This window comes from Cucurbitaria berberidis (genome assembly GCF_010015615.1).
Source record: "Cucurbitaria berberidis CBS 394.84 unplaced genomic scaffold K460scaffold_1, whole genome shotgun sequence".
Classification (NCBI taxonomy): Eukaryota; Fungi; Ascomycota; class Dothideomycetes; order Pleosporales; family Cucurbitariaceae; genus Cucurbitaria; species Cucurbitaria berberidis.
Genome location: NW_024468935.1, coordinates 5183684 through 5204177, shown reverse-complemented (window position 1 = coordinate 5204177; position 20494 = coordinate 5183684). Strand labels below are relative to the sequence as shown.

At 52.2% G+C, this 20494-nt stretch overlaps 6 protein-coding genes across 6 annotated transcripts; 2 read left to right on the top strand and 4 right to left on the bottom strand.

The window, feature by feature from the left end:
• Positions 1-10: 10 nt before the first annotated feature.
• Positions 11-3071, bottom strand: K460DRAFT_362188 (uncharacterized protein). The gene has a single exon (XM_040932600.1). The coding sequence runs from the start codon at positions 2814-2816 to the stop codon at positions 141-143; it is 2676 nt and encodes an 891-aa protein (XP_040794008.1). The 5' UTR covers positions 2817-3071; the 3' UTR covers positions 11-140.
• A 107-nt stretch (positions 3072-3178) lies between these two features.
• On the top strand, positions 3179-5026 carry K460DRAFT_362187 (uncharacterized protein). Its single transcript, XM_040932599.1, has 3 exons — positions 3179-3439; positions 3497-3624; positions 3676-5026. Exons 1-3 carry the CDS (start codon positions 3319-3321, stop codon positions 4681-4683), a joined length of 1257 nt encoding a protein of 418 aa, XP_040794007.1. The 5' UTR covers positions 3179-3318; the 3' UTR covers positions 4684-5026.
• An 843-nt stretch (positions 5027-5869) lies between these two features.
• On the bottom strand, positions 5870-11208 carry K460DRAFT_269382 (beta and beta-prime subunits of DNA dependent RNA-polymerase; the record flags this gene model as incomplete). The annotated part of the gene is made up of 3 exons (XM_040927562.1): positions 5870-10729; positions 10785-10867; positions 10923-11208. The coding sequence occupies 3 exons, from the start codon at positions 11206-11208 to the stop codon at positions 5870-5872; spliced, it is 5229 nt and encodes a 1742-aa protein (XP_040794006.1).
• Positions 11209-11836: 628 nt separating this feature from the next.
• K460DRAFT_424131 (WD40 repeat-like protein) lies at positions 11837-13736 on the top strand (the record flags this gene model as incomplete). Its single annotated transcript, XM_040938214.1, has 5 exons — positions 11837-11910; positions 11991-12048; positions 12100-12329; positions 12380-12977; positions 13025-13736. The coding sequence occupies 5 exons, from the start codon at positions 11837-11839 to the stop codon at positions 13514-13516; spliced, it is 1452 nt and encodes a 483-aa protein (XP_040794005.1). The 3' UTR covers positions 13517-13736.
• Positions 13737-15754: 2018 nt separating this feature from the next.
• Positions 15755-18111, bottom strand: K460DRAFT_391713 (uncharacterized protein; the record flags this gene model as incomplete). Its single annotated transcript, XM_040935840.1, has 3 exons — positions 15755-17211; positions 17264-17711; positions 17770-18111. 3 exons carry the CDS (start codon positions 18109-18111, stop codon positions 15755-15757), a joined length of 2247 nt encoding a protein of 748 aa, XP_040794004.1.
• Positions 18112-18602: 491 nt separating this feature from the next.
• Positions 18603-19391, bottom strand: K460DRAFT_373451 (uncharacterized protein; the record flags this gene model as incomplete). The annotated part of the gene is made up of 2 exons (XM_040934583.1): positions 18603-18983; positions 19047-19391. The coding sequence occupies 2 exons, from the start codon at positions 19389-19391 to the stop codon at positions 18603-18605; spliced, it is 726 nt and encodes a 241-aa protein (XP_040794003.1).
• Positions 19392-20494: the final 1103 nt, after the last annotated feature.

Genomic DNA, 20494 nt, shown 5'->3' with positions numbered 1-20494 from the left:
GAGTAAGAGGCACTTTGGAGTTGTAATATACTAGCGTGAGCTTGGCTCTATATTATATTCTATGAAAACATGCGAAACGGGTATTCCTCAGTCAAATCCTTGAACGCCATAGAGTCTCTCCCTGTCCTCTCAACAAGATATCACCCAGGCGGCTTCCCAATGCCTATCGACATCCGGATGAGCCAATGCCACCACCCCTCCCTCTGTCCCATCACTCTATTCAATTCCTCCACTCTATGCTCCACAAACTCGACTTGCCTCTCAAATTCACCTAACGCATCCTCCACGTCCTCGACCTTGCTCTTCAACGCATTGATCTCGTACTCCAGCTTATCGCCCACGTTGCCTAATTCTCTTAAACTCTCGGTCAGCTGGGAGCGATTGTTTGAGACAACGCCTTGCGTGTCTTCGCGAAGCGCATGGTAAGTGTCGAGGTGTGGGAAGTATATTGAGTCGAGGGTTTCAATGTCAGCGTCGGCTGAAGATTCAAGCTCTTTGATTTCCTTGAGCCGCGAAGATACCCATGTTGTGTCTGTGCTGGAGAGGAGCGCGAGTCGGTGGTGGAGGCGCTTGAGCTGCTCTGATTGCATATTGTGGACCACCATCCTGTTCGTCAATGTGATAGCTGTAGTATCATCCTCTTCGATTGCTTCTTCATCCACGTCTCCAGCTGTAATGCTGGTCCATCTGAGTACACTTTCCTCTGCAATACTCAATGAGAGATGGCGAGGCCACCAGGCATCGTTGCGAGAGGCATGGTAAAAGTGGAACTGATCCGCAGAGTGGGTGCGGCGGAGAAGAAGGGGAACTTCATGCACTTCTTCGACAGGGAGGTTTTCGTTGAGATCAACGCCATGGTAGATAGAGCCTGCTATAGAGCTTACTGCTGTTGGTGGCTGCGTTGAGGCGTCGCTTTCGGCAACAGAAATGTTTAACGCTAATGGCTCGAGATGGTCGTGATGACTGCCGGTTGTTCGATCAACTGCCAATGTGCTCGCCGAGTCACGCGGTGTTTCGGTGAGAGTTTTGGCGAACGTACCCGTAGGCATGGGTTGAGGGGACATGACGAACGAAGGATCGTTCGAGTGATGGGCCTGATCGACGGATGTCTGCGTGCTGTTGTTGTCCATGTATTGTAGCGATTTTATGCTACTCTTTGTTTGATGTAACCCGTGGCGTCCATGTTCCTCTCTTGACAACTTACTCGCATGAGTTCGAAGACTAACGGCGTTCTTGATATGATGAAAGCCACTGCCAGACTCCAGCTTCGCCTTGATAACAGCTCGCTTCGAAAAGGCATCTTTAGGGTCCTTGTCTTTTTCTAAGCCATCCGGTGTGAATATCTCATGTTTCGTCAACTCATCAGACGTTGGTTCGCGTTTTATAGTACGGTCTTGCTCGAGTGTTGTTTCTCGTCGTAGCGGCTTGATAGCGTGGTTGTTTTTATCTGGTGAGATAGAGCGCTCTTCGCCAGGCAGTCGGTCGAACATATCCCCTGATGATGACTTGCGCGGTTTCCCATGCCATAACCACCTGGCATGTTCTCCCCTAGCAAGTTCGACAAAGCGATCGATGTCAACAGTCTCCACCTCGGCGATGCCATCTTTCTGCCCAGCCCCGACGATTCCCATGACCATCTCACCGCCTTTGCCTCCAAGCTCGGTCATGGTCGATTTGAAGGCTCGGGGCACAGCCCAACCTTCTTTGCTAGCTGCCTTGGCTGTTGCTCTTCGTAATTTGTCCAAAGTCTGCCTGTCCAGACGTCGCGTTCTGGGGAGATGATGTGATTTCTGAAAATGGGCGATGCCCCGTTTCGTACTCTCAATATCAAAGACGTCCTTGGCGACCGCCGAGCTGCATGCACCCAATCTGTTACGTGCCCCCATCAGCATACCTAATAGTGCAGCGACAGTTGTAGGACCAAGGATACCGTCGTGCGGTTCAACTGTATAGTATTCGGCCCCGAGCTCAATCCACCAATCGTTGATGGCTTTCTCTGTGACGTCGCAGAGCAGTCCGTCTGCATACTCAGGCTCGAGCTTGTCGAAAAGCACAAGGGCAACCTGGCAAAGCTTTACGAGCTCTATCACGGACGCGTTGAATGGGATCTTTTCGCTCGTACGATATAGCTGGTGGAACTTGGCCTGGGTCGCGCTGCTAGGCGGCGCGAGTTTGATCCCTAGCCGACCTGAACAACCCAATCTCTTCAGGTTCTCGTTGACAAAGAAGGATTCGCGGTACTGCTTCAGGTCGCCGCCTGGAATGGGAATGACAGTCAAGGAAGACGGGAAGCCACTCAGACTGGTGATCATGAGCACTCCGTACGGTGTCTCTTTCCTCCGCGCATGGTATTCGGTCAGTGAGCTGAAGTACAGACGCATCTGGGGCGACCACTTTTCCTCATCGGCAGGCACGCTTATTATGGTTGCCAGCACGACATCTTCGGCATTGCCAGTGTAGGTGGTGATGAGGAAGGTCGGGTGCGAACGAGAACAGGCCCATTGTTCGACTAGGTAGATCTCGTAGCCTTCGATCCTCTGGCGGCGAGCGAGCACCTCGCAGGTGGTACTTGGATCCTCTTCGATGTATCGCGCAGCCACGATGTCGGTCAGAACGAAGCGCAGGTGGCCTGTTGGTGGGGAGGAAGGCGAGATATTGGCCTCTTCGGGCATTTTGTCTGCGGAGGCTTTCGATGCTGGCTGTGAGCGGGATTGCGCTGTGCTCTTGCGTTCGATGGACGATGTCTGCGAGGGTGGCATCTGCCCGCGAAGCTCCGTCGGCGAGGACGACTGCGACAATGACAGAGGGAATGACATGACTGCGTCTCCCGTTTGATGTTAGACAAGTCGTCCTGTATACACGACCTAATTCCGTGAGAGCGAGCGGCTCATTTCGAGAAGCCAGGCCGAGAGAATCTCGGGCGGCCGCGCGCAAAGCAGCAAGTAGTAGACGACGTTATAACGGGAGAGGATGTTGTTTCTTGCAAGCTATGCATAGTTCTTGTAGGCTCGAGCTATGGGCAGCATCTGGAGCGGCTTCAAGTGGACGTACTGTGTGTGCATGGTCGTTCGTGTCTGGCGGCGTCTGCACGGAGGTCGTCGGCCAATGTTCCCCCACACGTCATGGCCGCGGCTATCCCTGCAGCGATCGCGAGCTAACACCACATTGAACCCCATCACGCCAGCACGACGGCCATGGACAGCAGCAGTGCCATCTGCTGGTCAGAGAACAGCTACTTACTCCAAACTGACGCTCACTCTACCACGCTGGCCATCAGCGAGACCTCATAGCCACTCACTACCCGCGCCGTGGACAGCCATGGATGACCTCCGGGAGCAGGTGGAGCTCTTCGAGAGCAGCGCCAACCTCGCAACGAGCATAAGCCAGGTGCAAAAGGCCATTGACCTTCTCACTGCAGCTCGGGCCAAGATTGCAGCGGGTCAGTCTGCTTATCGCACATGCATGGGTGCATCTACTGACACACGCACACGAGCAGATGCGAAGACGGCGCCCTTGACCCTCGCAAAGCTCCAGGACCCCTTCAAGAAGACGCTGGATGCTGCGCAGAAAGATCTCAAGCCCATCTATGCCGGCCTTAACAAGTATGGCAAGGCGCTGGACAGGGTGCGCCTCGTTACTCTAGTATTCACCCTCAGAGACTGACAATGTACCCAGAAATTCAAAGACAAGCCACTCCCCTCGGCTGAAAATGACGCCCTCTCCTCGCACCCCTCTCTCATCAACCGAGCCATAGCCATGCATCTTCTCCGCGAAGGCCAGTTCGGCGTCGCATCCACCTTCGTCGAAGAAGCAAACCGCCACCCGCCGCATCCCGAGCCCACCCTCAACACACCAAACCCGTATCTACGAGAGTCATGGGAGAAAGATCTAGCCGAAGGAACATTCAACTCTGAAAAGTTACAGCAGCAGTTTGCCCAAATGTACCATATCCTACACCAGCTCCGAATCGAGCGGAACCTGAAGCCCGCCATACAATGGGCGCGAGAACGAAGCGACATACTAGAAGCGCGAGGCAGCAATCTCGAGTTCGAACTATGCCGCCTGCAGTTCGTCTGCCTTTTTGTCGGCCATGGTCAACCAGACGATATCATGAACGAAGAAGAGAACGCCTCCGGTCCCTTGCACGCATGGAAGTATGCGCGCCGCATATTTGGAGACTTCCAGAACAGATACGCGCGGGACATACAGCAACTCATGGGCGCAATGGCCTACTGGGAAAATGTCGAGGACTCGCCCTACCAAAGATACTTCTACAATGACTCCGCCTGGGAGGAAGTAGCGCAGTCCTTCAATCGGGAATTCTGCTCTTTACTTGGCCTGAGCGCAGACTCACCGTTATTCATCGCCGCGACAGCTGGCGCTATAGCCCTTCCATACCTCCTCAAGCTCCAAACCATCATGAAGGAAAAGCGCACCGAATGGACGACGCAACACGAGTTGCCCGTCGAAATACCATTGCCAAGCCAGTACCATTTCCATTCCATCTTCGTCTGCCCCGTGAGCAAGGAGCAGACAACCGATACCAATCCACCCATGATGATGCCCTGCGGCCATGTTATTGCACAGGAGAGTCTGGATAAGTTGAGCAAGGGCGCGAGGTTCAAGTGCCCTTACTGTCCAACCGAGAGTCATCCTCGGGACGCGAGGAAGGTTGTGCTGTAGGATGCCAACCGCAAAATGAGGAGGAGGGCGGCTACGATCGATGAGGTGCTGCAGCTGCTGAGGAACTTGTTGGCGACGTATTTATAGCATTGACTCACGGCGTATAGGAAGGACACATTCGGGCGTTATGAGGAACTGGCGTTGGGAATCGACGGTGCGGGCTTTACTGTCTTTTGCGTCTGGCACTTGCTTATTATCTCTTTCTTCTGATATCATATTCTCTTAGAAGAACCAATACTATCCATACTCACTAAGCAAAGCAAGTAAAATGATCGAGCAAGGGTATTGCACAGCTATAGCCACTGTGTCAAATGATCGTTCAATTCAGTCAGTTACTTCAACAAACACATATCATGACAAAAGTTTGTCGATTTCTTATTATCTGCTCGCACACTGTAGCGCAATCGCTAACCAAGTTCACTACCATCGTCTGTCATCCCCTTTCATCCCCCCAAAACGTAAAATTGTTCGTCTAAGCTGGCGAAACAAATAGCCCCAAGCGCAATTTGGCGGGCTAGGAATGAAACATCTAGAAGAGAAAAGGAAAAAGAAATGCAGAAACACACATATCAAACCCTACTTGCGGAGTTCAATGGAAACCAGCAGATGCAACCCGCCGAAACGCCTCGCAATTTTGGGTTAAAACAAGAAAATGGCGAAGAAGCCCCCAGATTTATGGTGTTAAACAAGAAAACGCCGGAACACCCCGCAGATGATTTGGTGTATAGATGATGCGAATTACCAATCAAACTCAAAAGCGCAAAAGGACGAGTTTTTGGTGCAGTGCATCGAGCACAGCTTTAGTGTTGTACAATTTCTGACGCAGAAAGACATAAAACGGATGAAAAGGCAGTGACCCATCGATAGAGCTAGGCCGGTGGAGTGGACGTGAGCCTAGTCAAAGGTACGTCGAATGCATCGACCTGCCATACGAGACCGGCCGTGAAGGGTTGGAGCAAACTTTTAGTGAGGGCAGGCAGACCGAGGACTGCTGAAATCACCAAAAGTCAGCCATCCGCGAAGCGAATACAACTTTTATACAAAGCAAGGTAAGAACCTTAGCTTACATTAAGAGTCCACATGAAACATTTGAGGCGTGTCAGTAGTCCTTTACTGTTTGGGAGATCTGAACACAAGTCAGCGTATGCTTCAGAGGGTAGAGTCTACAACTATGGCCAGAGGGGACTTACGTAGGCGAATAACTATTCGCCGGGCCTGGCGAGGTTGGAGAGTACCGCGGCGAGGTTGGAGAAAAGCTACCAGCTGGGCTAGTCGGGCTATATCGCGGGCTTGTAGGGCTGTATTGCGGCGACGTCGGAGAAGTGGGAGATCGTCTATCGGTACCTGCCTGATACTGCGGGCTTGTGGGGCTGTACTGCGGTGAGGTAGGGCTGTACTGTGGCGACGTCGGGCTATACGCCGGCGACGTAGCACCCATAAACGAGGGTGAGGTAGGGCTGTAGTTTGGCGACGAGGGGGAATACTGTGGAGACGTCGGAGAGTAACCAGCGGGGGAGGTTGGCGAGTACGACGGAGATGTGGGAGAACCGTAGCGTGGCGAAGTCGGGGAGTAATGAGGCGATGTAGGCGACGCCATATAGCCCGGCGATGTGGCAGCAAAGCGTGGGCTGCTGATGCCCGGCGAATGTGGCGAATAAGCAGGCGAAGATGGAGAGAAGCCTGGAGAGACAGGGCTGGTGCCTGGGTATCCAGGAGACATGCCTGGGAAGCCTGGGCTTCGGCCTCCGGGGAAGGGGCTGAAACCACCACCGCCTTCACCATAACCACCAATGACAGTAAAGCCCCCTTCATCCCCACCACCCGTATGGACGAGGGGAGAGAAGGATGCAGAGGCATCGTAAGTGCCCATGCCCATGCCTCCTTCATAAGTAGGCGAACCCAGATCGTAGGGAGTAGCTGCGCCGTTATCGAGATAACTGCCAGCAGCAGCGGCACCACCCATCATCTTGGAATTGTCCTCGACCATGGTGAGAAGCATGGCATTATCCATGACCACGTCAAACTCTCCCGTACCCATAGGTGCAAGTTGGCCAAGCATAATGTTCTCGGACACACCGCGGCAGTCATCAAGCTCACCGAAGCCGGCAGCCTCGAGAAGAATCTCCACCGTCTCTTCAAAGGAACAGCGCATCAGTGCTCCTGTGTCGTTACGGTTGATACCGTGGCGGGTGATAGCCATGAGGAGACCGCGCTGTGTCATGATGTCGACGAGCAACGCCATGTGACGGTGATTGACGTAAGAACCATCGAAAGACAACACCATGCCCAACTCCTTAAGCAGGCCAGCACGAGCAGCCTCGATACCTAGGACACCAAGGATTTCGATAAATGAGTTGGAGTATGTCTTGGTTGAATCCACACCTTCGATGGCAAGGACTTCAGCCAGGGCAGTACCAGTGGTATCGAGTACCCACTCCTTGCAACGAGGATCAGACTTGGAGAGGATAAGAGACCTGTCGTCGTTCTCCACCACAACATTATCCTCTCGGATGAAGGCACGCTCCACACCACGGACACCACGCAAGGTAACGTCGTCGAGAAGATGATTCTCAAGCTTTCGCATCCAGCGCTCATCTCGCTCGTTTTCATCCTCGTCATCCTCCTTAAGGTTCTGGTCCCAGATAAAGCGGACGCGCATGACCTGTTCATCCGCATTCTCGTCACTGAAGATGACAGCAAGGTTAGGCGAGAATTCCGCCTTGATCTTACGGGCGACCTCGCCAATGGTGATAGTCTTGTCTAGCAGCTTCTTACGATCAAGAATGATACGAAGTAGCCATTTGGACTGCGATTCGATAACCTCGTCTTCTTCTGGGAGAATGAAGTAGGACTCAACCATGTCCTGATCATCCTCGACGATGGTAGACTGAATATCCGGATCGTAGTAGAGCTCGACAGCTTGCGTCAAAGAACGGAGCGTGGTTAGCTCAATGCGACTTCGGAGGAGCTTCGCTTCGTTCTGTCCACCTTTGGCGTCCAGTTGACGGACAAGCATAGACGGGGTCTTGATGTTGGCTGCGATGTTCAGGATCTCCTTCAAACGAGGTACACCGAGCGTGACATTCTTGGATGAGACACCAGCAAAATGGAAGGTGTTCAGTGTCATCTGCGTCGCAGGCTCACCAATGGACTGAGCTGCAAGCACACCGACCATCTCACCCGGAGCTACGGCAGCCTTGAGGAAACGATCCTCCAATTCGCCCAACACATAGTCTAGTGCCTCTTTATTCAAACGATGTGTTACGGCCAAAGGTTTGAAGGCAAGACGCGACCGCAGGTGGCACTTGAAGAGATAAGTTGCGCTAGCTTGGGCTTCTTTCGACAGAGCATCGTCGCCACGGATAACGACGAGTCGATCCAAAAGGTCTCGAACTTTGGTGATCACCTCAATGGGGTGCAAATTGCTCGCATCTTTCTGGGGCTTGATTTTAAATCTCGCCTGTGCTGACTCAATCATGCGCTGAATGTTGAGAGGCAGCTGAAATTGCTGGCTATCGTCTTGGCCAATGATCGTGCGCAGATACTCACGATCGCTCTTGATCTGCTCAAACTCTTCGTCCAGATAGCGCTGAATATCAACATCACCTTGGAACTCTGAAGCGCCCTGCAGCTTGGTGACGGGAATCTCGGGTTTGTCAGTGGTCAGAACATCCAACTTGTACGTCGCCTCGAATTTTGGCTCCGAGGATGTGATGATGTCCACCTTCTGCTTCTCGATATGACCGCCATCTAGGCCATCTTCACCGTAGATAAACTCGATGATGTCACCCATGGAGTTTCGCACAGTTCCATCGTATTTGACCATGACGTCTTCAAGCGCCTTGACCAAACGACGTTGGATGTACCCAGTCTCGGCGGTCTTTACTGCGGTATCGATGAGACCTTCACGACCAGCCATGGCGTGAAAGAAGAACTCAGACGGGGTAAGACCACGAAGATAAGAATTCTCGACGAAGCCTCGTGACTCAGGCGAGTAATCATCCTTGGTAAAGTGAGGTAGCGTCCTGTACTTGAATCCAAAAGGAATACGTTGGCCTTCGACGGCTTGTTGACCGACAAGAGACACCATCTGAGAGATATTGACAGTGGAACCTTTGGATCCAGAGATGACGGTCTGGACGACGTTGTTGAAGTCCTTTAGACTGTTCTGAGCTGCGGTACCTCCACCCTCACGACCTTCATTCAGGAACTTTTGAACCTTCGACTCAAATGTGCCTCGAATGGTCATACCGGGTAGAGGCTCAAGGACATCCTCGGTGGCTTCACCAATGATCGCTTCAACCTTGGCTTTTGCTTTGGCGACTTCTTCGGCAATCTTATCCGAGGTCTGCGGATCCGGGACCGTATCGCCGATACCCAGACTGAAGCCATGATGCAGTAGCCACCAATTAATAATGCGCTGACAGGCGTTGAAGAACTGAACAGCGGCCGACGAACTGATCTCGTTGAAAATGATGTGGATGACACCCCCAGCTGAAGCACCAACGATCTTCTTAGTGACGGAACCAAATATGAGTTCGCCGCCCATGATACACAGGCTCTTATCGACCAGGTCATTCCATGCTGAAGGCTCCGCATCTTCGTCGGGCCTGAAGATGTTGACTTCTTTCGCAATGGCCATGCTAATGATTTGTTTGCCGCTCCAGAGAGCATGGGGCTTGAGGATGGCAGGTTCTGGAACGATACCATCCCAGTCTGGCACCCACATCATAATGTTCATGACCTGTTCAATGGGAAGAAAATTGTCGCGACGACTCATCTTGTAGATACCAAGCAGGGTATCCTGCACGATACCCATCAGAGGCTGATTCTTTTGTGGCGACACGATCTGCTTGGGAACCATACACAGATTCTGGATCTCAGCTCGAGTTTCGTCGCTCTGGGGGACGTGCAAATTCATCTCGTCACCGTCGAAGTCGGCATTGTAAGGAGATGTGACGGACAAGTTGAGACGGAAAGTCGAATAAGGCATGACCTTGACACGATGGCCCATCATAGACTCCTTGTGCAGAGACGGCTGACGGTTGAAGATGATAACATCATCGTCATCGATGTGGCGCTCGACCTTCCAGCCGTACTGTAATCGCAGATCGTCGAGATTCTTATTGTGCTTTAGATCGAGACGTACACCATCCGCCTTGATCACGTAGTTGGCACCCGGATGCTGGTTCGGGCCGTTGCGGACAAGGGCCGTAAGTTTGCTGATGTTGAACTTTGTGACGACTTCCGGGTATGTGAGAGTGCGTGCAATGGAGCGCGGCACACCGACCTGGTCGAGAGACAGATTGGGGTCACCGGTGATGACAGTACGAGCGGAAAAGTCGACACGCTTGCCCATCAAGTTACCACGCAGACGACCCTCCTTGCCCTTTAATCGGCCACGGATGGTCTTTAGAGGACGGCCAGATTTCTGCATAGCCTGGGGAACACCATTGGCATCATTGTCCATGTAAGTGGCAACATGGTATTGGACCAGCGCTTCGAACTCGGTCAGAATGTGCTGAGGCGATCCTTCCTGTATACACTCTTGTACACGACCGTTGGCTCGAATGATATCGCCCAGCTTGTAGGTCAAATCGTCCTCTCCTCGCATACCCTGACCTGTACCATCAACAGAGATACTGGGGCGCACCGGAGGCGGCGGTACGGGCAGGACAGTGAGAATCATCCACTCGGGGCGGGCGTAGTCGGCGTTCAGACCCAGAAGTTGGAGGGTGTTGTTGGAGAGGAGTTTGAAGATGTTGAGGGCAACCTGCGGGGTAAGGACCTCTTTGCGGTCGCCCTGGCCATCGTCATCCTCCTTCTTCTTGGTCTTGAAGGTCGCTGTCAGCTTGAGGCCCTCCTTACGAATGGTATCGGGCTGGTTGCTGCCGCAGCCGCCGTGTGCAATCTTGGGCGCCTTCTTAGGGTCATCCTCGGCTGAATCCTGCTCGCAGAGGGTCCGTGTCCTAGACATGCGCCATATTTTATCAAAACGCTTCTTCGCATCCTTGGTCTTCGTGGCTGAAGCCCAGTCTGGATGGTTCTAGAGAGTCCAGTCAGCATATATATTCCATGATCTGATTACTTCGTCTTCACACAGGAAGACTTACGTAGTCAGCCAAGATCAGGCCACAATTGTGGCACACCGTCTCGAGGATCTTCTTGATCTTCACGACGAAACCTGCACCAATTAGCATGCTTGCTAGATGGGGTGGGGGGACAGAAAGAATACGCACCGACGTGGAAGACAGGCGTGGCGAGCTCAATGTGGCCAAAATGACCAGGGCAGACCTGGATATCCTCCTTGCACGTGGCGCACGAGTACATGCGGTCGATAGTGCCGAGCTTGGGGTCGTTGAGGCCCTGCTCGCGCGGCTTCTGCTTTTGCTCGTCCATTGTCTCTGGGTAGATGATGTGGACGACGCTCATAGCCTTGATCTCCTCGGGGGAGAGCAGCCCGAACTGGATCTCCTTGATGGTCCGGAGCGGACATTTGGACACTGCTGGCGCGCCGGGCGGCATGTTGGCGGTGTTAAAGGAGCGTTGCGGGTGAGAGGGTCGCTGGGGACGACTTTAGCAGTCGGGGTGGTGAGAGGGCGCGGAGGCCACACCGGGCACTTGGTTGACGGGGTGAAGCGTGTTTTCGTCTGCCGGCGTGTAGGTGTATCGCGTGGTGCCTACGCCTGCAGTAGGATGGATGCGCCGCGCGCGCTGGAACTGATGCGGGTTGAAGAATAACACCTGATGGAAAAGGGCTGCACGGACGGGGGCTCGCCGTGTCGCGCCTCGAGGTGGGAGAGGCCTGCGCGCGAATTGGAAGCACTCCGGTGAGCGCAGACGGGTTCGGCGAGGTGGAAGACGCGCTCGCTGATAGCAGAACGGTCGGTAGAGATGGTGGGGTGGTGGGTGGAGAGGGTGTCGTGCTAAAGGGCTGAGACGATGTTCTCAAAGGCAGAAAGAGGCGACAAAGGACGCCAAGAACAATGGCTTTGCGCTAATGTCAAAGCGGAGCCTCACCACCGCCCGCGCGCGCCACGCCTGGCATTTGTGTGTGTGTGTACCTACATATCGTCTTCATTCACTCTGCGCGCATGGACAGTCGCCGCCTCTGCGAAGATGCTGCCCACTGAGCCGCGTGCCCTGCTCCACCATGAATCTGTCGCTCGTTGACCCCTTCATCCTCGCGCAGGACTGCCCTGAGGTCATCACCGGGCGCCTTCGTGAGTGCTCCCCGCCATATCTACATTCACCTGCACACACATATATATATATATATACATATACTGACCAGAGCGTGCAGGCAGCGGCCATTCGACATCGATTCGCTTCAGCCACCGCGGCGACCTACTCGCATCTGGACGTGTACGCGACTTGCACACCTCTGCATGTGATTTGGCACTGATTGTGCCCTAGCACGATGGCATCGTCGTCATCTTCGACATCGAGACAAATGGCGTCGCACGCAAGCTCCGCGGCCACACGCGCCAGGTCCAGTCACTGAGCTGGTCGACAAGTGACCGCTACCTCCTCAGCGCCGGCCAGGACTGGAAGTGCGTGCTGTGGGACCTGAAGGATGGCTCCAGAGTGCGAACCGTCCGCTTTGAAGCTGCCATCTTCATTGCAGAGCTGCACCCAAAGAACCAGTTAGTCTACATACATAGGCCCTGTTCTTGTCGCTCTAATCATTGTCCAGTATGCTCTTCGTAGCCGCCCTCTTCGAAGACCAGCCCGTCATCGTAGACATATCCGCTCAAGTCGCCGTAAGGCACTCCTTGTCGTCCGCGCCCTGCCGCTCGCAATTGGAACGCGAGAACGCGACTGAGAAGCAGATAGCGCAGGATGCGAAGCAGACCACCACCATGACCCTCTTCACCCCGTCTGGCCGCCACATCATCGCAGGCACAAACAAGGGCTGGCTGAACATTATAGATACGGAGACGCGTCAAGTGCGCTATTCCTTTAGAGTCACCAACAACATCATCGTTTACATTCGCCTCACGCCATCGGGACGAGACGTCGTCATCAACTCGAGCGATAGAATTGTCAGAACCCTTCATTTGCCCGACCTCAGCGACCCAAAACTAGATTTCGACACACTGCAGCTCGAAGTAGAGCACAAATTCCAGGATCTCGTGCAGAAGCTGTCTTGGAATCATGTATCATTTAGCCCGACCGGCGAATACGTCACTGCGTCCACCTGGATGAATCACCACATCTACGTCTGGGAGCGTGGGCAGGGCAGTTTGGTCAAAATCCTCGAAGGCACCAAGGAGGAGCTCTCTGTAGTCGAGGTGCGTCCCAAGAATGCTGCGAATGCGCTATTGCTAATCGTCGACAGTGGCATCCGTTCCGACCCTTCGTCGCCGCCGTTGGGGTCGACTCGGGCCGCGTCTGGCTCTGGTCTATCCTCCAGCCCCAACGCTGGTCCGCCCTCGCACCCGACTTTGTTGAAGTAGAAGAGAACGTCGAATATATCGAGCGCGAAGACGAGTTCGACATTCAGCCTCTCGAGGAATTACACAAGCGGCGCCTCGATCAAGAGGATGAGGAAGTGGATGTTCTCACCGTAGAACCTGTCAAAGCATCGGCAACAGAGTTTGGGCCGACAATCGGAGACACAGACTTCAGTATGCCCATATTATTGGACATTGAAGCAAGCGACAGCGAGGATGAAGTCGTGGCGGTTGGAGCCGGTCAGTTCAGACGCCGTAGTCCTGGCGCTGGCCGAGAGTGGATGAATGATGATGAAGTGGGGGTTAGCGGTGACGAATCACGAAGAGCTAACGGTTCTACAGCCCAAAACGGCACGAAAAGACGGCGAGCAGGCTGACCGAAGCTGAATATTCGGAACAGACGTAGGGGAGATTATACAGGATGTAAGTCCAATAGAAGCATGCCCATCTAGTAAAACACAAATTGCGCTCTACGCCAAAAGGCGCGAGAGCGTGCGAGCAAGGAGGGACCAGCTACTGTTCGCAAAAGCGATTACCAGTATATTGCAACGAGTGCACTCAAAAGAAATCATTACTTTCCCCACCAACAAAATACTCGCACTCTGACGATCCGCTTACTTCATCCCGACTCTATTCATTGGCAAATCAGTGCTTCTCCCTCAACTTTTGTTGTATGTCACGCGTTCCTTCCTTTCAAACATTCCTCCCCTTGGTGCCCCGCCACCGTTAGCGCAAACGCGTCCCTTGTTTTGTTTATACCAAACGCGCGTGCTTCTTTGTTCTACTCCTTTGTTCTGTTGCACCATCCCCATCCCTGTTCGGGCGGCCTTTGAGGTAGCCAAGGGGTTTGATGTCGCGAAACATTGATATGTTGTTTAGCTAGGGATACTGGTGTGGTCTGATACATGTGTGAATAGATTCCAAGGGAGGTCGATTATTCGTAGTGCTTTCCTGGTAGTCGCTGGCTGTCATTGTTCCTGGGGGCCTATTCAGACCGTTATTATAAGCTAAGGTCGCTTGAGTGGGTGTGCGAAGACGAAGTACTATACTTGAGTGCAGCAGCTTTTCAACAATGAAGGCAAAGTGGTGTGTTGAATATGGAAGGCGTGACATTAAGACATTAGGGTCAAATAACGTTGACAAATAAACGACTAAACTTGAGATAATACTTGCATGGTTGTACTTTTCCGCTATCGATACCCGTCCACAAGTGAAGCTCGTGTAGAACCAGCAAAACGTAATGTACTAAAATGGATGTGACATCGTATGCAGTGTGGTTCCGTCGAGAGGAGAGCTTGTCTTAAGCTCTTCCTGATAGCTAGCTACATCATCCTGCCGAGCAGATATATAAAGGACTTCGAGAAGAGTGTCCATGCTAATCATAGATAAGTGCTGGACAAAACAGACCGGAAAGCCATCTCTGACTGTAATAGAGACGTTATAGTATGTTTTAACAATAAACAGATTGTTAACGATGTAAGTGGCTATGCATTCTTGTAAGTCATTACTGTCTTTTTTTACTACCTAAGCATTATGGATGTAAGTACTGCCTTTTGTAAATAGATATTAGGTCTTAATAAAAACGGCATAGTACGCGAGGCGAAGAGACCTAAGAGAAGTGTATCTAGATACGTAGTATATTTCCTTCGGGATTCCATAGCGTGATGGTAAGGTTGAATAGATAAAGAACTTGTCGATATTCTTTTTCTTGGTTCTATCGTAGAGGCGGCAATGTAACTAGAAATACCACTACTCTTGACTACACATGTAGCTAATGATTTTATAGTAGACTCTAAGCACTGTGCCTCTTCCTATAACCATTTACCCTTTTCTATCTCTGCTTGCTGCAGCTAATAATACGATAAAATTTAATATAAAAATAAAAATTGTAAACTCTAAATATGAACATAACATGAAGGTCGTTAGTACTAAAAAGAAGACATGATTCTAGTTATAGCTCACCTCCGCCTCTAATAATCAGCCTCAACTTGATAATACACTATCCCCCGACTAGCAGATCAAAAGTCTGAGCACTATTTCCACCGCATCTGAATTCCAAGTCTTTTATTCAGATACAAAAGGCTGCTTGCCCCGTTCCTTATAGTAATTAAAAGAACTCCTGCAGGTATCTACTGACACGATGAGACAATTTACAATTGCTCTAGTTGAATACTTCTGAGCTTATTCACGGGCCCTAATTAACTTCGTGGTTGGTGAGCGATAGAGTGGGCGTGCTTTGAAAATTTGCTGAGAGAGGGACTTGGATAGAGACTGGAATGCACTATAATACAGCCTATTGTTTTAGAGATGTTACTTAAGCTTACGACAGCTAGTATGCTTTAGGAAGGGGTGTGGGAGTTCTCGAGTGATACGGGAGCTTTAAAATCCAATTAGAAGACTGACTTGGATGGATCAAAGCGATGTGAGACATATAATTAGAAACTCAATGATCAACATGAAATTGAACAAAAACTAAGTCTGCATTCTTCACCAAATATTTTTTGCATGACTTGATCTCTTTTGTACATTCGCGCATGTCGCCTCCAGATAGTTTCTTCTGAGACTTCAATGTCGTATCTCTCCACACATTCTCAGATACATGGTCTCAATGCTTCTTAAATTCCAGCCTGAAACAGATCTCGCACCCAAGTATGCGAGTACGTACCACCACGAAGCTCTCGGGAAATGCAATCAACATACTGCACATCTTGACTCGTGAGTACCGTATCCTTCCTTCCATAGATCGACACCAAAAGCTGCTCATTCACCTCTCGCCATGCTTGCTCGAAAGTAGATAGATCGTTCCAGTCCAGGACGGGGAGTTGGGCTCCTTGACGACGGGTTCGGTGGAGTAGTTCGGTAATTTGAGCCTTAGTGGTGGAGCGGTAGGTTTCGGCTACGGACGTTGACCCAGTCGCAAGTTCTGAATAGGCTGTTGCGCGAGAGATGGTCATTGGTAGCTCGCCGACTGGACTCTCCATTGGCGGGATGGGGAAGGCAGCAAGCATAGAGGCCATGGATATATCTTGTGACGTGCTGTTCGCATGCGGTTCCGTTACGTCTTTGCGGACTTGCGCCTTCCCGAAAGGCTCGATGTGGGTAGAAAGACAGCTACCAGACGTTGCCTTTGTAACAGGTCGCGAAGGCCGATAATTAACCTGCGCAGTAATCAAACCAGGTCTAGGAGGCAGTGGAATTGCTTGACCGAATGGCAGAGGATCAACCGTCGAAGGCCTAGGACGACTGCAACGCATGGGCTTCGTATGAGTTGGATTACCTCGATTGTCGTGTGAGCCACTTTGGACACCGGACGCAGGATGTATATGCGCTTCGCTCTCATAGCTGAGTAGTGGGTGTTTGATTTTGTGTTGACTCTGCACAGCAGTACGAGGCGAGGAAGGCGTTGGTGCTGATTCTGCAATAACTGTATCTGGAGGCGGAGCCGATAGAGTATATGAGTATCGGTTCGGGCTGTCGGTGTCGCTTACAGTTGACGCTGTCTCTAGGAGTGAGATCTTGTCATCTAAACCAGAATCAGGCCAGACCCCGTCGGACGTTCCATCTTGAAGAATGTGATCCTCTTCACCTTCGGAACTGACTCCGATAGAAGCATCTCGATTCATCCTTTGAGTCTCATCTGCTTCATGGCTCGCGGTGGACGTATTCTCAAGAGCATCGAGCTCATAGGGGCCTGGTATATGCTGATTGTACGGCTGCCTAGATGCATATCTCCTGCTTCCATTGCGACTATTTTCCCGCCGTACAGCCTGCATGTCGTCCGACCTGTCGCCTTGACGAAGAACTCCCCCATCCACAATACCGAAGACGTCATCCGTACCAGCCTCGCGGTCGGTTTGGCGAGGACTCCTAGCAGAGTTAGCAAGAAGAGGATACAATGAGGTTGTTTGATTGATGGCAGTGTTTTGAGCCAATGGCAACGGGATCAAGGTTTTAGAGTGAATGTTGCGAGCAGGGGACGAGAAGGAACGCGAAAGATTTGTCGTGGTCGGCGTGGCGCTGCTTTCCCTCGAACTACGGGACCCGAGGCTAAGAGGGGCCGGTCGATCAGGTGCTGACAGAGTTAGCATCTTGATACAATTACATTCGCTATCGGTGAGCCTCACTGTCAGGTGGATAGCCCTTGTTCGTAGGAGACACCGAGCTCAGTGAGGTGGATCTTGCGGCCTCCCTCATAGCACGCTCCCTCTCGGCTCGAAAAGATGGAGGTAGAGCCTCAATTTTGGCGGTGACCGGCGAAGAAGTTGACCGACTCTTGATGGCAGGACCACGCCACGGAGTGGTTACGAGTGTTTGGATCTTGACGGCAGCGGCGTGAAGGGGTTCCCTAAAAGACACTTTGTTAGTCCTTGGTCTGACAAGACCCGATACCCCTCTTAAAGAGAGTGCGTTGTTGGCTGCAACGGGTGCTAAAAGACGAGAACGTTTGCTCTGACGGCTGTCAAGCACGCGATCGACTGGAGGTAACCCGGATACGCACTTTGGGCGGACATGCTGTACATCTTTCAGAAGCTTGCGCAAGTGGACGTTTTCGATCCTCTCAACATTATAACCCTGTATGTTCTTGTCAGTTCCCAATGACAACCACTCAAGAAACAGGCGGATCACTGACCTGGTCCAGATTCAACTCCCGAATGTGCTGCTTCGCAACATCGTAATGCTCTTCGCTCTCTTGGATCCAGTAGCCAAAGAGGGACAGGTGAACGTCTGCGATAGTTTTGTTGTATAGCTCTCGGGCCAAACGCGCAACGTCTTCAAGTGTCCAGTTGACGTGAAGGGAATGACCACGCTGGTGCTGACTGACGCCCGCATGGTCATGGTCTACGGATCCATTTGGCTTGACAGGGAGGTCGTTGCTGACGACCTGTAGCTGTTCAGGTTGTTGCTGCTGCTTGCTGTTGCCGCCACTCTCGCCACTTTTGCGCTCGCGCTGCTTCGTCGCGACGCTCTCCATGGTCGCTGCCGATCGTCGCGCAGGCCCGAGAATGGGAGGTAGCCCCAATCCGTACATCCAATAGGACTGATTCGTAATATGCTGGTGTATGATGGACAGCGTGAAGCTGTGACGTGCGTGGTTATTAATCTATGTGTGAAGCACTGATCCGCTGGCCATGGTGAAGGCGAGAGGGCAAGTAGGATGGCATAAGCGCGCCGCTGCCTTGGGCGCGGCAAGAACAACAAAGTTGGTGACTTGGAGGAAGTGAAGGTGAAGGTAGTATTGCAGACTAATTTCCCGCCCGCTGAAACGGCACAAGGTCAAATGAACAGATGAAGGAAGCACCCAAAAGTCTTGGAAGCAAAATACTACATATTCAATTTCGTCTAAGGTACAAAGAGGTGGGGGACATATTGGAGGTCGATAAACCAATTACGGGAGGAAACAAATGAGACCATACTGCCGATGAGCGAGTTGCTCGCAATGCTGTTGAACATGTAGTCCGGCTTCTAATTATGGCGATGCGACGAAGTCCTCCTCCATGGGCTGGCATTGATCGCGGCAAGGGAAATGGACTTGCAGTCGCCCGGGTTCTTGTTCACGCCCGCTGGGGTACCGGTTCCGAAACTTGTGTCTGCGATAAATACCTGGTATTGACCGGTGAGACCGAGAGGGCATACAATCCAGGGAAGAGTGCCACCACCAGCAAACAGTCCCTGAGCCGTAGGCCAACTCAGATAAGCAGGACTGGGGCCAACGCGCTGGAGAGGGTTGTTGCCGGTGTGGTAGAAGCTGATGGAGACAGCGTTCGGCGGGAGCCATCCGACTGGGCTGTATTTAAGAGCGCCTGTCACCGAGTCGATGTAGAGCTGCAGAGGCTTCTTGCTGACCTGGAATCTGTTAGAACTGGTGCTTGATTTCAAGAGGATGTGGAGCGCTGCACGATGACGTACCGTGTAAAGTTGGGTATCATCGTCCACGAAGAAGATTGGTAGCTTAGGATCCCACCACTTGTTGTACGGCGTCGCAAGGACGACTCCCTTCTCCAGCCTGATGGCGAAGTTGGGGAAACAGTCGGGCACCGTCGGTGTCACGCCGCCGACGGGGGTGCACACGGAATCGAGCTGGAGACTGAAAAATTCAGGATGGTTCGTCTTTGGTCTCCAGGCTCCGCCTCCCGAGTGACCACCGCGAAAGTCGGCCATATTTTGGTCGCTCGGAGCCCCAACTTGGCGGCTGATCAATTCCGAGGCATTGGCTAGGCCAACTAACGCAAAGAGTCCAATGTCGGCCCTCATGTTGAAGGGAAGAAGTAAGGAATGTCAATAAAGCGAGTGTAGAGGAGACAGAGGAAGTGAGTTCGTGAGACAAGATGACCAGGGTGAATCCAATTTATGATGAGAGGAGAGCTGACTGATCTTGTTGACGACCGGTAAAGGAATGAGCTGTACCACACAATGCCTTAACCCGAAACTTGGCGAGACATTGAAGCATGACTTTGAAAGGGAGACGCGAGGAATGAAAATCAGTACCTACCAGATCGAGAGAGAGAGAGACTAGAACATGACTGTCCAAGGAAATCAAACAAGACGGGCCGTTTGACGCATAGCTTTACTCTACCCCCATCTACATCGTGTACGATCGAGCAGAGTATTCCTCCTTCACAAACAATCTCTCACGAACAACAGAGTACTCTATCCGCAAACAGCAAGGGGTATGGATTTGGCGAACACACCAGTGGAATGTAGACGGCTAACATGCTGCTCTGTCGACTTCATTCCAGCATCAAGTGACGCCTCCCGCCGGGTCGAGGCCGTCGATCACCGTGTCTGTTGCGTAAAGAACCACTCTGTTTCCCAGGCGACACATGTTGAAGTGCTTGGTGGATCTAAAAGTGATGAAAAGAGGAGAGCGATGAGGCTGGTGATTGAGGCTTCAAAGGTCACGCATCCTGGAAGTCGGCAAGTCCCCGGACGGAAGCTTTCCCTAATCCAGTCGGGCATCTTCTCCTCGTCGAGTGCGTAGCATCTCGCCCTAGGTACGAGCAAGCAAAACCAGGCAGAAAGCAGGTTGTAGAATGATCTTCATCTGGCAGGCCGCCAGCCGTTGCCATCCATGGATGTCTCAAGCCGTGTAGCGCTTCGCCTCGGGCGACTTCTGCATCTCTTGCCGTCCCCTGCAGCAACGTCTACCCTTTTCGTTTATTCTCCCGTGAGTCGAGTGAACGGCTCATCCGCAAGGACTTGTGATAGGCTGTTGAGGCGTCGAGCTGCCGAATGCTTCGAAAGAGCACGGGATTGGGTTTGCCAACTGGGCTTTGAGCTTACTCCTTTCAGGAGCAAGCGTTGGTTACACCACCTCTAGCACGAGGGTCAAATAGCACTTCACATGCTCGTGACCA

Coding starts and splice junctions, on each gene's coding strand:
- K460DRAFT_362188 (XM_040932600.1), bottom strand. CDS start 2,816: ATGTCATTCCCTCTGTCATTGTCGCAGTCGTCCTCGCCGACGGAGCTT.
- K460DRAFT_362187 (XM_040932599.1), top strand. CDS start 3,319: ATGGATGACCTCCGGGAGCAGGTGGAGCTCTTCGAGAGCAGCGCCAAC. Junction 3,440..3,496: donor TCGGGCCAAGATTGCAGCGG/GTCAGTCTGCTT, acceptor GCACACGAGCAG/ATGCGAAGACGGCGCCCTTG. Junction 3,625..3,675: donor ATGGCAAGGCGCTGGACAGG/GTGCGCCTCGTT, acceptor CAATGTACCCAG/AAATTCAAAGACAAGCCACT.